Here is a 17,528-nt window from a genome sequence, read left to right as displayed (position 1 = left end):
AGGAACTGTTAATGCAATAACTTAATACTGCCATGCCTCGCGCAGAATAGTTATTAAGCCCAGACCAAGGTACAGTATTCTGGTTTTGCAGAACCAGAAATACTTGCACTGCCGGCACCAAATTGTTTCAAAAGTGTACAGCATTGCTCTTTGTCAATATTCTTCACATATTCCTTTAGCATAGATTGGCTCATTGTATCACAGGACTGCAGTTTCATTCGCCCACAAACATGAAAATTACAAGCCCTATTCAACTTAGATCCACATTCTTTTACAATCGGGGATAAGTAAGATCAGTCTCCATACTATACACACAAACAAGGGATTAGAAAAGCAATCTGAAGAAATATTTAGTGTTCAGTGGTAATTGGTGTCGGCAATACATGTTTGCTTTCAATGACGATCATAGAATATGTACGTTTTACAGCTGTTTGTGGTGTTCTGTGTGTATTTTATTTGCAAATACAATAACTATTTGCTGTACTGCCATGACCGACTGTTTCCATAGAACATGTCTGGATGAGAAGGTATAACGCTGAGGACAGGATCAGACAGAGGGTAACTGCCTCCCTTATGTTAATCTTTGGTCAACATTTTTAACCTAGCATCCAGGTTGTCGAGCATCTGTATCTAGACAAATGGTTGTCACAACCATAACATATATGTTTGGGGACTTACAATGTAGAAAATAGGACTGACATTTACAATCAGTGCCACTCACTGTCAAACGCTAAAGGCCCCAATGTATCGCATTAAGGGTACCTATATCGCAATATATTACAATACAATTTTGATGGGAACAAACAGTCTACTGTCAGTATATCTTAGCAACCCAAACAATGGTCTAAAAATAAGACTACATGGGATTTTACCCAAACTACAGACTTGTGCCAGTTATATTGGGCCATTTAATGTAATTTCCACTTGTATGTTATGTCAGTGATTTTCACGTAGTGAGTTTCTGATGGATCTTTGTAAAATTTAAATGTGAATCCACCTCTGCTCTGCATAATTTTACTTAAAATTTCCGACTACTATTTAACTAATGACATTGCATTTATTAACTCACTTGCGGTTCAACAATGCACAATCCTATAGGCCGCCAAGTAAACAACCACCACCTTTGATCACCATCGTCCTTGCAAAGGTCATTGGGCAAACGTGTTTTCTAATGAATTAAGGTTGACTTTGGCCTTCCTTTATGGCAGAGTATGGTAAAGACGAGATATGGCGCTATCATGCCCTTAAGGGAGTTACCGGCACTGTGTCTATGTTTATTAAATTGTTAACAGTACCATTCAAGAAATAAGCAACGGAAAATTAAACAGAAGTTATGTGATTGTTGGTAAGATGGTTCTTCACAAATGTGCAAAATGTGACATGGATTTTAGTAAAGTCAAGTAAAGTCATGAAAATTATTTGTTACACTAAATTAACATGTAAGTCTATAGCAATAACATCGAGTGGCCCAATATGATTGGCACGGGTCTGTATGCCAAGTCATCACTGCGCCGGCATCAACGCTGTGCAGTTGATACAGAAGACCTAAGTGCTGTGCGTGAACTTACATTATAAGTGTGTCACGGTTCAAACTTAATATTAATCAACAACGATTGCCACTATCACACAACATGACGATCGCAGCTTTAGGTCGTTGTTCACCATTTCAACCTCTTGTTTGCCAAAGTGTGTTTCGTTAAATATTTGGAGTTTTGTTTTAGATACATTCAAGATGGCGACACTACTGAGGTATTGGGGATTATATTCATAGGATAAATCAACAAACGTTGTTGAGCGTTAATTATGTGTTCAAAGACCTTTATTACATTGACTTTATGTATGATTGTTGTGCTAATCGGTAACACTTATACACTGAACAGTAACAGGCTATAGTCTAGTATGGTTGCATATTTTTAGTACTCTCAAACAAAAGTTCAACGTCACAAGACCATTAGATGAAAAGTGGTTTGGTTCTTCCTGCCATAATGGTGATTAACAAAACCAGTCTTACTAATATATCTTATATGCATAGCTAAATCACTATTCACTTTTCAGTACGTTATTTGTAAAGAAATGCACGACTTCCCCTCTGAACAACCTTGACAAGGGCAGATAACCCATAACAGTTCTTTACAAACGGATGTCCTCAAGTTGTAAACAGGCACTCTCAGGTTAACTACCTAGAGCTCCATGCAACGTCGTCACTGCGCCGGAGCGTGTAAACATAACACTATCGCTCTCAAATACTACAGTAGTCATTCGGTCTGATGAAAATTACATTGTACCATTCAACCCTTTTTCGCTGGCCATGTTTCCTTGCTAGTTTCAGATTGTAAGGAGGTTAACGTTTAAGACAACAGGGAAGGGTTAAAACTGAAAACTAAACTTTCATTTCTTCACCATCAGTAGGTTTTTGAGAAAATGTGTTCCATTTGAAAAACGAAGCTAATGATGGACAAACAAAATCAGTTCCTATCCTCACTGACCCAAATCGTAACGGGAGATAATTATTAACGGCAACAGTCATCGCCATCATCTATTACTCTCACCCCGTTGTCTGAGTAATAGAACTGTGTACAGAGCTAATTCCTTTTCCCGTGTTAGGATCTGCTGCACAGGATCTGCTGCACAGTAATAAACTGACTCCACCTAACAGTAACAGTGTTCAATCTAACACAAACGTTTAACTGTTACTTGTAACTAGTCACACATGCAAATTATGATTCCAAGTCCATAGATTACAAGGAAGCCTTTTTATTGAAGTCATCCCGAAACATGAGTCTCATTAACCTATTCAGACAATGACTTACGTTACAGCCGATCCGAATTTTCTCGTGTAAAAGTGAACATAGACACCAACACAAACTCTGGTTACACTGAATTCCAATTCCTTTTTTTCATAAGAAAATGGTATTTACAAATGAATGTTAATTTTAAACTTCTGCCATGATTCAAGAAAATACTGGCTTCTGTTTGGTCGTTCAGAATCCCCAACCCCAAAAGGATTTAACCAGACCAGACACCAAGATATATGATGAATTTACCCAGATGAATGGAACATCTAAAAGAATTACCAGACCATCGGGCTTCCTGGTTATAAATTTAGACCGGCTGTTAGAAAGCTAGCTCGTCTCGGGCAGTCGGAGGGACCTTGTTTCGTACACCAGTATTGAAAATGTGTAACTCGTTGATTCAAACACCCCAAAGCTATCTTACAATTGGTTTATGAAGTGGGTAGTTCTGACTGCTCTACATTACCACTCACCAGGGCACTGGGTGGCTTTGTATGTAACGGATGCCTCTTTGTTTGTACTGTTATCAGAGCACTGAGCAGACACAACCTCCTGAGTCTGCGACTGCCTAGCATCAACACCAGGTATGTTTACGGGACAATAAATAGAGAATCTCACCCAAGTGTCTACTGAAAGTAATTATATTGATAAAGTTAAAATATCCGTGACTTTCCGAGGATATGTTTACCTTCATCAACGAGTGTTGATGTATTTGATGTCAGTAGCCACGAGTGTGAAATTCTATTTATCATAAAAAGTCTCTCCTCATTAGTTTTCAATGAAAAATTTACATCTCGAAATATGGTACTATCATTAGCCTTGCAGTGCAGAGGTGTCATAGCATCGTAATGTCATCAAAAGTTCATGCTTTCATAGCGTTGTCAGGAGACTACAAAATTCACTGTTTCGTATCACTGTGCTTTATGTCTGTTCGTAACTAAAACATATATTTTGTTGCATGTAACATGCCATCAACAGGTTTTATGGGCGTTATTGTTTCAATCAGCCACTGTCAAGGTATCTTGCTTCTAGCAGTACACATCTTCTGTCGTCTTGGAAGTAAATATTTCAAAGTACATTCAAGAGGCTATGCTCCACATGGTAGGCTTGTATGGTAGGGGCGCTACTAATTATTCCTTGGACCCCATAATGTTAATCCCTACAAACAGGGAGACCCCGGTTAAATCCTGGATACGAATTGATAGTGTCTCACTGGACAGTCGTAATTAGTTGTATGTCAACGTCTAAAGTGTTGAGCTAAAAGCCGTTGACTGTAACGTGTATAGGGCAACACTGCAGAAACAATCGCATGCATCTTTCAGATCGATTGACTGGTTATTTCAAAACAGCAATAGCAGTTAATGTTTTGACATTTTAATAAATTTCTTGACGTAGTAACTGATGTCTGTGTTACTATGGTGATGACAGGGTGTCCATGACGTCATCGCGAGGATATGAGGAAATGAAACAATACTGGGACAAAAACAAAGAGCTGAGACGTCCACTGTCTCCCTTCCTGAGATACAAGTAAGTTCACAACACCAAGGTATGTCCGTGTGTAAGAAACACAAACAGGCACTCACGCACACGCACACTCGCAATGGCAACTACAACTGTCTATTCTCTTTCAGACCTCACCTTCTGATGTGTATGTCTCTCACTCACAGAGTCACGGGGGTGTATCTGACTACAGGTGAGTCTGCGCACGCCGGTGAGTGTGTCTGTGTCTGTGTTTTGCTGTTTGTTCTATGTGCACTATATCAGTTGGTACTTTGCCCTGCTGCTGTGTCCCCCAGGGAGCTACCCCTACTCTCTGTCTGCCTGACCTCACTGTGTTGTGTTACATTATGTCGAGTGTCTGTTCTGCTGCTGTGTCTCTCAGAGGGCTACCCCTACTCTCTGTCTCACCTGTGTTGTGTTACAGTTATGTCTGCCCTGCAGCTCTGTCTCTCAGGGGGTAATCCCTACTGTCTGTCCGACCTCACTGTGTTGTGTTACAGATATGTCGAGCTATTCTGCTACTGTATCTCTCAGAGGGCTACCCGTACTCTCTGTTTGACCTGTGTTGTGTTACAGTTGTGTCTGCATCTCTGCCCTGCTGCTCAGTTTCCCAGAGAGCTACCCCTACTCTCAGTCTGTCTGACCTGATTGTGTTGTATTTCAGTTGTGTCGGGGGTCTCTATGCTGCTGTTATGTCTCCCAGGCGACTACCTCAAATCTGTCCTCACCTCACTGTGTTGTGTGTGGGTCTCTGTCCTGCTGTTTTGTGTCTCCCAAGGGGCTACCTCTACTCTCTGTGTGTATTTCTCACCTCACTGTGTTGTGTTGTCCTGCTGCTGTGTTTCCCAGGGGGTTACTTCTACTCTCTGTCTGTATTTCTCACCTCACTGTGTTGTGTTACAGTTGTGTCGGGGGTCTCTGCCCTGCTGCTGTGTCTCCCAGAGGGCTACCTCTACTCTCTCTCTGTATTTCGCACCTCACTGTGTTGTGTTACAGTTGTGTCGGGGGTCTCTGCCCTGCTGCTGTGTCTCCCAGAGGGCTACCTCTACTCTCTCTCTGTATTTCGCACCTCACTGTGTTGTGTTACAGTTGTGTCGGGGTCTCTGCCCTGCTGCTGTGTCTCCCAGAGGGCTACCTCTACTCTCTCTCTCTGTATTTCTCAATTCACTGTGTTGTGCTACAGTTGTGTCGGGGGTCTCTATCCTGCTGCTCAATCTCCCAGAGGGCTACCTCTACTCTCTCTCTCTGTATTTCTCACCTCACTGTGTTGTGTTACAGTTGTGTTTGGGGTCTCTGCCCTGCTGCTGTGTCTCCCAGAGGGCTACCTCTACTCTCTCTCTGTATTTCTCACCTCACTGTGTTGTGTTACAGTTGTGTCGGGGGTTTCTATCCTGCTGCTGTGTCTCCCAGAGGGCTACCCCTACTATCTACAAATGATCAAGGACTTGTCCCTGGGCCCGGCTATCATCACCGGGATGAAGTACACACTAGCTCTGCCTGTCACCTATCACTTCCTTAATGGAATCAGGCATTTGGTGAGTGTTCATGGAAGACTCACGAATTCTGATTTCCGCATTGCGAAATTGGTTCCGTTATTAGGGAGGGTCCAATAAAACCCCTTTGTTAAAATTAATTCTTCATAGGTGTAACCTAGGGCGTCAGCTTGACGACGTTATTGACTATTATCCTTCCCATACCTTCTATGTTGACCTGAAATCAACAAAAACAATTCGAGCTAAGGCGTGGTGATCACTGGATTAATAATGTCAACATACGCTTGAATTAGTGTGATATGTAATGTAATCGAAGAGCAATTTGTGAACTCTGAAAATTTCACAACCTTGTAACAAAATCGTTTTAATGCATTCATTATGACAAAGATGCCTTACGAGAATCGTTCAATACACTATGTAGATATAAGATGGTTGCATCTCTTTGTTGACAGTAAGAAATAACACACATTTGTTCCAGGTTTGGGACGCTGGTTATGGATTTGAGAAGAAAGACATGTACATCTCGGGTTACCTCGTTTTAGGGCTGTCCCTCGCAATATCATCCATGTTGGTGTTTATGCTTTGACATTGCCACGTCACCGCCCTCATCATTACACCAGACACCAAGGGACATTACCTGTATGAGCTAAAATAAATATTTCATAAATATTATTCGCATGTAGAATTTATCACTCAGACAATGTAAACTGATCTTCAGTTTACCGATCCGTGTTGCAAGTGGGGACCTACGGGATGGGATCGGGTGGTCAGACTCGCTGACGGATAACGCATGTCATCGTATCCCAGTGGCGTTGGTCGATGCTCATGCTATAGATCACTGAATTGTCACTCGATTATTTACAGACCCCGGCCATATAGTTGTAATATTGCGTAAAACTAACCTCACTCACCTAAGGGTTAAAAGATCTTCCTACTCCCCAGTTCAGCTTGGATGGCAAACCTTACAAACTAGAGGGTGTGCAAGGTGTGGCCAACACTATATTCCCGCTTTACGACCACCACCCTGGTCGATGCTGGACTGGGGATACTTAGGGTCTGCGGGTTGGACATTAAAACTACATGTCACCAGGGGCGGGTCCAGGAATTTTGAAACCACAGACATCACCCCCCCCCACACACACACACACCTCCCTTCCGCCAACACAAAAAGTAATAAAACTATAAATAACAAAAATATCCCAAAACTGTTCTATGTGATCTTAAGTCAGTTTTCAAAAGTTTTCATTTCAGTTTTCCGCCCATGTGTCACCCTCATCACAGTTGGTCTTTCATGAGTGAGTTTACTGCAGCGTTGTCGATCATGAAAAGAAAAGAAGCTTTATTCTTGAAAAGGACTAAAGGATATCTATATTAAGGCTATTTGGAAAGTGGTAAAATGTGACATATGTATTTTTGCTTTCTCATTAAAATACACAAATATAGCATAACACAACACAAAATACAACAAGAGTGCTGGGGAGGTACAGACCAATGCAACAGGTATTCGGACACTTGACACAATTTCCATAGACTTACATGTTCATTTAGTGTACCATAAATAAGTTTTATGAATTTGATTTTCGTCAAATTGTGCACACTTGTGGAGAAGCATATTAACTACAGTTACGTAGTTTCTATTTTATTTTCCGTTGCTTATTTATGGAATAGCGACAATTTAATCAACATGTTTACAGTGCCATGCACGCCTTTTACATGGCGGCCTGTGGGATTGTGCATTATGGAACCACGTAAGTTGATAATTGTGATGCCATTAGGTAAATAGTGGTCGGAAAATTGAAATGAAATTATGTGCGCAGAGCAGAAATGATTTCCAATTTGCCAGTCGAATTTTACAAAGATCCACCCTAAACTCACTTCATGAAATTATTTATGCTACAGTGAAATAACATGGAAATTACGTCAGGTGTCCGAATACTTTTTGCATGGATCTGTACCTATTTTCAGCTTGCGTTGTCATGCGTGAACGTCCACTTCTTGGACAGTCTAAGGTGACCCCAGTCTCTCTGTAGCCCTGAATAAGCCTAATAACGTGATACGGTGGCACCCGAGGGCGTTGGCAACAGCATTGTGTGTCGATCCCATCTGCACCATCCCTGTGGCGCTTTCTCTCTCTCTTTAGGTAATCGTGGCATATTTCTCATACTGGTGTACCATGCTATGCATTCTGAAGAATCATTCTACACGTGAAATGGATGCAAATACTGTTTGAATATTGCTTCGTTTTGGTGACTGATATTGTTGTGTGTGACTGACATGTTGCAAACAAAACTGTTAGCAAGGATAATTTCAGATGTTCTTAAACACTTTTTCACAACATTAGGACAGGGTTTACTTGATTTCACATATGCAAATCAGCAGAAAATATTCTATAAGACTGAAATCATAGGAATGATTATTTTACAATTTTACATACTCTACAACGGCCTTTCAACATCACTTTTGGGCATCAAATCACTCACTGGTTTATGTCGGCATGGTCGAAAATAGGACAATTTATCTCTTATGAAAAAGACGCCTTTTCACCTAAATAAGAATGCATTTGAGATTTGTTTTTCATATTTTGCCTAAAGCCATGTTGTTCATCATTCCTCTAAACTAATGCCAACTAACATGTCTTTGATAGTCTTTCAGTAATTCATAGAGGATGAAGGGTAACGTTTCTTCCGGCGTTCAATGTGTCACAAAGCGTGTATGGAGCGGGGTCAGACTAGTGTCGGAGTAGAAGGAGCAATGCAGGCCTTAGACGTCTACTGCTCTGATGAAATTCACCGACTGGATTCAAATAGCACGATTACGCCAGACAGTTCTTGTTTTACGGTTTTCAGGTCATGCATGAGTATACCAGAAATAGGCGTTACATGCTGAAACAGTTTCTCATTCCGGGCGTTTATTTTGCTCTATGGCCTTAAAAATAAGACTGATATCGGAATCCTGCATTTGCGTGTCTGCAATGCAATATTTTGTACTCCCTACGTCATATGCTTTTCAGCTGACAAAACGACAGTTAAATATATATATAAGTTTTATCGGGTAATACGGATATGCGTTAGGGTGTACACAACATTGGGTAGTTATTGAATGTGATTCAGTCTCCCAATCTAAAGACTGAGGATAAATGCAATGAGTGTCACTGCCTATAAACCGTCAGGGGAAAACTCGTGGAATGTAAACGCCTCCGGAATTAACCCAGAGGCCCAGTGTGAGAAAAGACAATTAAAGCTGTACATAACAATGCTCATGTTGTTGATCACTGGATTGTCTGGTCCAGACTCGATTATTTATAGACCGCCGCCATATAGCTGGAATATTGCTGATTTCGGCATAAAACTAAACTCACCCACTCACTTACTACTGAAACTTATGCTAAGTTTTGTGTTCTACTGTGTGAACATCTATTTGTTATAATTTTCATTAAGAGGCTATATATAGGCCTGTGTACTGGCAAACACATTGTGTTGCAATTTATTGAGATTCAGGTACACGTACTGCGCTACGTATCGTGGTATATTTTGTTGTTTTAGTATAACACTCTTGTAGACTAACCATTAAAGTTGACGAATAACCATGCCCTCAACAGAGTAAAACAGTATGGGTTGTATCCATAGTTTCGTAAACATCACGACGATAAATATTACTGTAACATGTCTATGAATATATTTTGCATCTATCGTGAACATTGTGGGATATCCTGATAAATATGTGTGTATAAATAGACAGAATAATTACATTAACTAAGATATGAGGAAACCCTTATGTTTGGTGATAACATTTATAATCTTTCACCACAAGTCCTCCGATAATCGATTGTGGATTTAATCGATAACACTAGAACTTGAAAGGCTGTGTACATGTGCAGCAGCTTCAACATGTAAACCATAATATTCATATATTTCATAACGATATCGGGGCGGTGGGGTGGCCTAGTGGTTAAAGCGTTCGCTCTTCTCGCTGAAGACGGGTTCGATTCCCCACATGGGTACAATGTGTGAAGCCCATTTCTTGTGTGCCCTGCTGTGATATTGTTGGAATGTTGCTAAAAGCGGCGTAAAACTATACTCCCTACTTTCAGTGGTACTCGTTCATGCTCAAGGCTACTTGGACAGTTCTATAAGATCCTCGAAATCTAACAGATTTTGTGTAATCGTCGTGTTACTTCCAGTAAGATGCTACGTCCCGGAGACAATATATCTATCGACTGTCAGTATTATGTTTTCATATCTGCAAAATGGAGCAACAAACATTTTGTGCATGAATTCTCAGGCATGCATTCCCTATTGGTGGTGCGTGGTGCTGTGCTTTGAAGCTCAGGTTGAGCGTGGAAAGACCTTGGATGGGTGACCGTGTTTGACAGCTTGGATGTTTTTAAGAACATCAGCCCTGAACCACACCGAAGCAAGTGAATGAATGAGTTTAGTTTTACACTACACTCAGCAATATTCCACCTATATGGTGACGGTCTGTAAATAATCGAGCATGGACCAGACAATACAGTGATCAACAACATCAGCATCGATCTGCGAAATTGGGAACCGATGACATGTGTCAATCAAGTCAGCGAGCCTGACCACCCGATCCCGTTAGTTGCCTCTTACGACAAGGATAGTAGCTTTTTAAGGCAAGCATGGGTTGCTGAAGGTCTATTCTACCCCGGACCTTCAGGGGCACGAAGCAAGTGAGTTTGTTAAAACATGCCTCTACTCACCAAGCAGGAAATGGGTATCCGGTGGGTTAAGTTATGTGACTATCAACGGGCAGCTTGGACTATCCGGGGTAGTAATAATCAGTTTGTTAGCGCTGTGAGCATTCACAGTAAAGTGTTGTGCATTGTACATGCGCTTATTACTTCCAAAGACGATATTAAAGGGGGGTAACTCGTTAAGGATTACGTTGAAGATTTCAACGTAAACACAAAACAACAATAGGATTGTAGTTTCTTCGGGTGTTGGGTGGGGAAAATAGAAAACTGCAAATTTGGGAGGGGGGAAGTTGAAGAGAGGGGGTACAGGGTATGCATTGCTGTGTATCGCTTTGACGTTTGGAAGACTAGTCCGGGTTCTCAGATACTTTTCAGCCCATCGATCTCTCTTAGTGGTAACCAGACTGACGCGCACACAAAATACTCTTGTGTACCCTCGGTACTCTTGTGTACCATTGTAAACAGATAGTGAGTTTTACGCCGCTTTAAACAATATTCCAGCAATATCACCACAGGGGACACCAGAAATGGACTTCACACATGTTATCTTGCAATCGGTGGAACGAGAACAACTACATACGGTTTAAGTATAGGGTTGTGAGATTTGAACTCGTCCGCCATATAGAGTACCGGATACTTTCTGTATTTTTATTTTGTTTAGGGTACATTTATGTGGTACCTGTGCCGACAACGACCGACCTCTTTCAGTACTTGAATTCATCAAGAAGTTGTCTTGACAGAGCAAGGAAGTGATTCTACAATTTTCTCTCTCCTATCCTTGTGTTACAGTGAGTACGACTCTAGATTGCTAATACTTGCTTAATACCCATCTGCACCGAAGGATCGTTCTCATTAGCTTCGAATTAGGAAAAATGACTTTGTATATACCTAGAGTTATCTCCCTTGTTCACAGTAATCATCTCTAAATGCATTTAGATTGAAGAAATTCAAGGAAACGCGATCCGAGAGACAATCGACTTCCATCAAGAAGCAGTTCTTAATCCATAATTAGGTCAGTTTGACTGCTGCGCGCATTCGAATATGTTGGCATCGGAATGTGACTGAATTATCTCCCTTTGTACTCGTAAACTCGCCAGTCGGCTTTTCGGACACATTCTCTTAAGTCCAAGGCGAGTTTCCACCAAAAATATGTGCCTGAAGGAATATGTTGTTTTTTGTTTTTTGTTTTGAAGCCACAACAATTTTTATAAAGCTTCAACAAATAAGAATGCTTGAAACCTGGGTATGCGCACTCATACCACTCTATTCTTGTTCAGTCAGGCTCTAGGTTCGTGCCACAGATATGTAGCCTACTGAAGGTATCAATATACACAAACGTACCCTTGGACGAATCCATTTCGCAGTGTGTCGTTTTCTTGATAGGAACAGTCATAGTGGTGAAGGAGATGAATTTGATTACGTTATAAAACAAACGGGCAGGAAGCAAAAAATTCACAGTACCACTCACACAAGCTAACGGAAATACGGCTACGGGTTGTAGGTTGAGGATTGGACACGTCCGACGTCTAGGATGGGCTAACGGGTACGTTTAACTAGTTTGAATTATATGGGGTACGTTTGCATATACTGGGGAAATATCTATGTCACATCTTGCTAAGTATACTACACTTTTACATCATGCAAGATTATATAATATTATATGGTCTCTGGTGTGACAGACTCGGTCAAGGGAGCCCGCGCTCTTCTTGTGGTGTTGTAAGGGGAGTAACTCTGTATAGAGAAGCGCACAGCCCATGTACATACCAACATGTGCCCAGCTCGCCACACAGACTGAGAGTGGACAGCCACTACCGTCCCATCGACGAAAGTCTGACCGGCCGCAGAGTGCTCAGAAGATAAACACGGCTTTGTTCAAAGGCTGTAGCGGAGGGTCAGATATTGGGCTGAATTTAGCAACATTCCAACCCTACGACGGCCGCGGGGAACGACATTTGTCGACTGAGACATTGTTTGGTGTTCGCTGATTCTTGAAACCACATACTCTACAACTCTATATAGGCTCCCTGTTGAAACTGTTCGAGTCTGGACCAGACAGTCAAGTGATTGAATTTATAGTCAGGAAATGATGACACACAGGTAACTTCCCATAAGACACTGGGTTCATTGCCATTCTGACTACTCTCAGTTTGAAAACCTGTACCAGTCGAGTGGCTTTTAATTACTACCTCTCTCCCCTCCATCTTGTAGAGTGCTTCACTAATATGTAAAAACAACTATAGTTGTACCAGGTCTATACAACATTTACAGCTGATTACACAAGTCAGTGTTCTGGAAGAGTTCAAGCATACTCATATACTGAGTTACACGATATGTCATATACACTACATAATAAGTGAAGTAAGAAGATATGGTGCTATATAATAATTTGAAGTATGGGCAAAACAAGCTATACTGATACTGCCCGGTGAATCGGCCTATTGACGAAGATACAAGAGTCCGATATACAGGGCATATTTCTTGAGCTCACAAAAATATGTATCGTAACATTTTGTCAACAGCAAGTACACAAAAAGTACATCCCATGCCAAAAATGGGTACAACAAGGAGAGCATTTAACTAGTGCCACTTTTATTTTCTTTCTTAGCGATTTAAAGAATAATCTATGTTAGAATGGCTGGATATAACTTCGCGTTATCTAATGAAAATGAATTACAAATCTGCTTGCAACTGTTGTTGCTACTTTAGGTTGATGACACTGTCTTTATTTGGCTTTACTCCTAACGCCCTGCAAAAGTCTCTAGATTCATTTTATGAACGACCTGTGAAGGTCCGGGGTAGAATAGGCCTTCAACAACCCATGCTTGCCATAAAAGGCGGTCATGCCTATAGCAAGAGGCGACTAAGGGGATCGGGTGGTCAGACTCGTTGACATGGTTGGCACATTTTATCGGTTCCCATTTGCGCAGATCGATGCTCAGGCTGTTGATCACTGGATTGTCTGGTCCAGATTCGATAAGTTACGCCCACTGCCATATAGCTGGAACACTGGTGAGTGCGGCGTAAACCTAAACTCATTCACACCGTTTATGAATATCTCACTAACATTAGTATTTGGTTCAGACCCACCTGCTAAATCGAAAATGATATTTAAATTTGAGGAGAAGATAGACCGCTCAAACCAACACATTTCATGGTTGGTTGCATAAGGTTTAATGAAGCTGTACCCTTGGTAATGTCTGCCTTGTATGTACCCAGATAGATAAGACAACATTAGGTATTAATTATAGTCAGAAAGCGGCCTGTTGCATCAGTCTTTCCAAACCATCCTTTCTGTACTTGATCATTTGTCAGACATTTGTGAATTCACATCTGCTTCTCATTCTGCTTGGTAGACTTACAACTAGTATCTGAAATGCACAATATTACAGAAAAAAACAGTTCATGATATAAACAAGTATAATGCGAAAGAGACCTAAGACTCTCTAACTTTGGAGATTCAGAATTGGTACACAATATGGACTTGCGTGGGCTTTTTGGGTATATTGGTTTCAGGGCCTGTATGACACACTGTAACTAATCTGGTTGATTACGGCATTACACTGATTACTAATATATTGATGATGTTGATATTATAGATTGCATTTTGAGAGGTGCTATAGCTCACTGGATCCCTTCATTTCTAAGGGACGCAACTCCGTTAAAACAATCAGTGGGTTGGGTTTAACGCCTATTTTCAAGAACCGTGTACTGTACTGAACGGCAGAAGAAAATCTAGATTTTTGTCAAGTTTTTGAATGAAGACATAAACATGCACGCTTGCGTTTCTTTTGGTGGTCAGTATATTTATATCACATCAGCTACGATGCCACATCCTATCAATCACACCCATCACATCAGCTACGAGGATAGCGATGCCAACGGCGACTACCTAAACGACAACGTCTAGCTGTACTCATCACATAGACTATAAGATCTTGTCTCTCAAATGAACATTTGTTTATTTATTTGTTTGTTTGGTTGGTTGGTTGCCAGAAACAACAATTCTTTTTGAATTTTGATATACCGTGAAAAGTCAGCCCAAATAGTTACTGGAAACATATCCCAATTATCTACCAATTGTCAATCCCTCTTTATTTGATACTAGTTTTCAAACAGGAAAACATTCGGATACTTCCTCGTTGATGATTTTTTGCAAAAACAGAGTAACATACCGGAAGCATGCGAAAGACACCGAATGGGGTCACGTACAGTGATTCACGTTGTAAACAATCAGAATAACTCGGTATGATTTTTTCTTACTGTTTAGGTGGAGTTCAGAGTAATATATATAGAAACTCGTGCATTGAACATGACCTAGAATTTATCGTCCTTCCTGCAAAATTCCAGCTCTTGCGTTGGCGTCCAAGATAAAGATTTTTCTCGGGACTAAAAATAGATGCTTTAATATAAATTACGTTCTTCGATTCGTACGTGGTGGGTTTGAGTCTTTCAATAGATCATATATTCTGAGATTTACTTTCGTAGGTGATGTACCCATTTGTAATAACATCGTCAAATACGGTGGTTTCGACGTTACTAGTATGGGCTTTGTTTCCAAGGTATTTATCAAATCGAGAAAGGTCCTATTTGCCAGGACGCGACATATTTATAGTTACATGAGAACCACCGTCATTGTTGTTTTTGGAGAATTGGTAATAATCAGACAACATGTATCAACTGCCTGTCGGTCGCGTATCATCGACTACTCGTATCCTCTCTGATCGTGTCCAGCTTTCAGGTAATATAACCAGGACATAGGGAAATGACGTGTATTGGATTTGTAATAATTACTTATTCGCCGCTAAATACTGTGAAAGTGGCATTTCATCATGTAATATGTTTTATCGTCACAGGAGGCACGCTATCTGCCTCGATACGACTGAGTCACTGCGTTTTGCAATCCTGTCCAGGAGAACGTGGGCCCGGATCGAGCCCAGCCAACAAGTGTAGTAACTCTCATAGTAACTGCATACAAATACACACAAATGTGCGTCCCGTGTTTCCATTTACAGCTGTTGACCCACATAGCTGTTATTTGATTGGCTAATAACAAGAACCCTGGATATGAGCGTGCGCTCATTGGTTCTATCCGATGTGACGTATTCATTATAACCCTTTGTTCGATAAATGGATTATAACCCTGGATTTCACGAGGACTATATCTTTGATACTGCAACATACACTTGCATTTGCATATGTTCCAATATAAATGCACATTGTATGTCTGCAATTTGCACCTACGTTACAATGCAACGCTAATGCAAAATGTTGTTGTGGTAGTCTCTTCGCTGATAGTAAATCCCAGATAGTAAACGATGAATGTCAGCCACAACATTAGCTAGCCAATCAATGCAGTGGAATCCATCTATGAAAGGTCACGTGACTGGTTGGGCTCCCAATTCATCCAATCAAACGAGGGGGCATAAGCTCATTCACCTTTTTTAGCTCAAGCCAGTTTCCCAGCTTCGAGTGCTGTGGAAATGGTCAACTCGAAGAAAGACTGCCTGTAATATGGTGACCGTTCAAGGTAAACCAATTGTCTTTTCTTCATCGTTGACTCATTTCGCAACAGTACTGTTACAATATGTTTTGTTGTCTATTCAGTCTTCGGTTCAAATTTCATGTACTTCCAAACTGAAAGGGTATGAAAGTTGCCGGAATGTTACAAACGCCTGTCCTCGATTCGTGATAAGGCGTTCACCGAAGACGCAATTTGTGGCAAATTTAGCCATATAATTGCCCAAACCGTTAATCTCGTTTGAGGTGAGACCATTCAAAATGAATCATAGTTACATGTCCGTGAACAAAATATGAACTTGTGGTTCTAATAAGTCCAACTTCGGAGATCAAACGTGTCGCATATTTCTCTACCGGCGAAGCCATTTTGTTGTCATCGGTAAAGCTGAGCGAGGTCAGCGATTTGCACGGAGGCGAACCAACTGGGGTGACCGCTTTCTTTGTTGAAATGTTTCTCCCGATTTAGGCGACGCCTTAAGATGCCACTCGCATAAACTGTCATGTTGTCATTTTTTGTATGTGAAACTTGCGTTCTCTTCTTGTAGTATTTACACAGGTATTCGAATCACCACTACTCCACTGTCTATGACAGTGCACGCGACCTATTTGACAGTGAACTTAAAATGGGTGGCTGGAGTTATGAAGGACCAAATCACATGCAGTCATAGGCAGATGAAATAGGCTGTCATGTTTAAAGCTGAAATACGTTAATTTATGTATATAATATTTACAGGAATATAGCACCTTTTCAGTGATTTTAATACCTTTTCTGCGATTATTTCAAGACTGACACTGATGAGGGAGTAGTACCAAATATTGCAGTCTGTTTCTAAATATGAGTGGTGTGTGTGTCATCATTGTACTTAAAATTATTTCACTCATATGATGAAGTGCATGTATGTGTATGTGGCTGCACGTACTAGCCCAGACTTTTATAGTGCTAGCTCACTGGCCGCATAACACTCAGACAGCTGACTCAGAGTTGACAACTCTTTGCGTACCCATTAATGCCAAGAGCCAGGCAGAGAACAATTCTAAGGTCTTTTGGTTTGACATGGCCAGGCATCGAACCCACAACCTCCCACTCTTCGGGTGAATGCTTTAAACAGTATACCATGGAAACAGTCTTATTTATAAACACTTGAAGCTGAAGTAACAAGGGAGACATACACTAGCTGTAATTAGCGATGGGTTAGTAGGATATTGTTTTTGACCTTAGAAATACAGAGAGGTGGCATCACATCTTGTATTGCAGTTTTCTAACAAATGAGGAAGGATGCTTTTGGAAAATTCTAAGCCCACCTGATGTGAATCTTGGAAATACTGCCTTAAAATTAACAGTTATGTTCAAATGATTGTAAGCTAACCCTTTTAATGTCTACTTTTGCAAGTCCTTGATTATTAGACTGTCTGTTTTGTCATATAATTTTACCCTGCCTTAATATTTATTGTTATTTTCATTTCCAATTATAGTGATAAACATGGAAATTGTCTGACATTGAAACATCA

General features: G+C 40.8%; 2 protein-coding genes across 3 annotated transcripts in view; both read left to right on the top strand.

Annotated features, from left to right (window-relative positions):
- Positions 1-1,732: 1,732 nt before the first annotated feature.
- Positions 1,733-6,371, top strand: LOC137258296 (succinate dehydrogenase cytochrome b560 subunit, mitochondrial-like). Its single transcript, XM_067795932.1, has 6 exons — positions 1,733-1,749; positions 3,269-3,376; positions 4,221-4,319; positions 4,424-4,485; positions 5,664-5,827; positions 6,264-6,371. Exons 1-6 carry the CDS (start codon positions 1,733-1,735, stop codon positions 6,369-6,371), a joined length of 558 nt encoding a protein of 185 aa, XP_067652033.1.
- Positions 6,372-15,938: 9,567 nt separating this feature from the next.
- The window catches only part of LOC137292033 (protein capicua homolog), a 41,929-nt gene continuing 40,339 nt past the window's right edge, over positions 15,939-17,528 (top strand). For both annotated transcript variants that reach the window (XM_067823595.1, XM_067823588.1), the window contains exon 1: positions 15,939-16,029. The gene's annotated coding sequence lies outside the window, so the exon portion shown is untranslated. The remainder of the gene's footprint in view (positions 16,030-17,528) is intronic.

The sequence above is a fragment of the Haliotis asinina genome, chromosome 1, assembly GCF_037392515.1.
Source record: "Haliotis asinina isolate JCU_RB_2024 chromosome 1, JCU_Hal_asi_v2, whole genome shotgun sequence".
In the NCBI taxonomy this organism is placed as follows: Eukaryota; Metazoa; Mollusca; class Gastropoda; order Lepetellida; family Haliotidae; genus Haliotis; species Haliotis asinina.
The sequence above is the reverse complement of the archived record's forward strand: the minus strand, read 5'-3'. Positions and strand labels throughout refer to the sequence as shown.

Excerpts from the sequence above, each read along its gene's own strand:
- LOC137258296 (XM_067795932.1), top strand. Across the intron at positions 3,377-4,220 it reads CTGCCTAGCATCAACACCAG|GGTGTCCATGACGTCATCGC; the intron begins GTATGTTTACGG and ends TGGTGATGACAG. Across the intron at positions 5,828-6,263 it reads TTAATGGAATCAGGCATTTG|GTTTGGGACGCTGGTTATGG; the intron begins GTGAGTGTTCAT and ends CATTTGTTCCAG.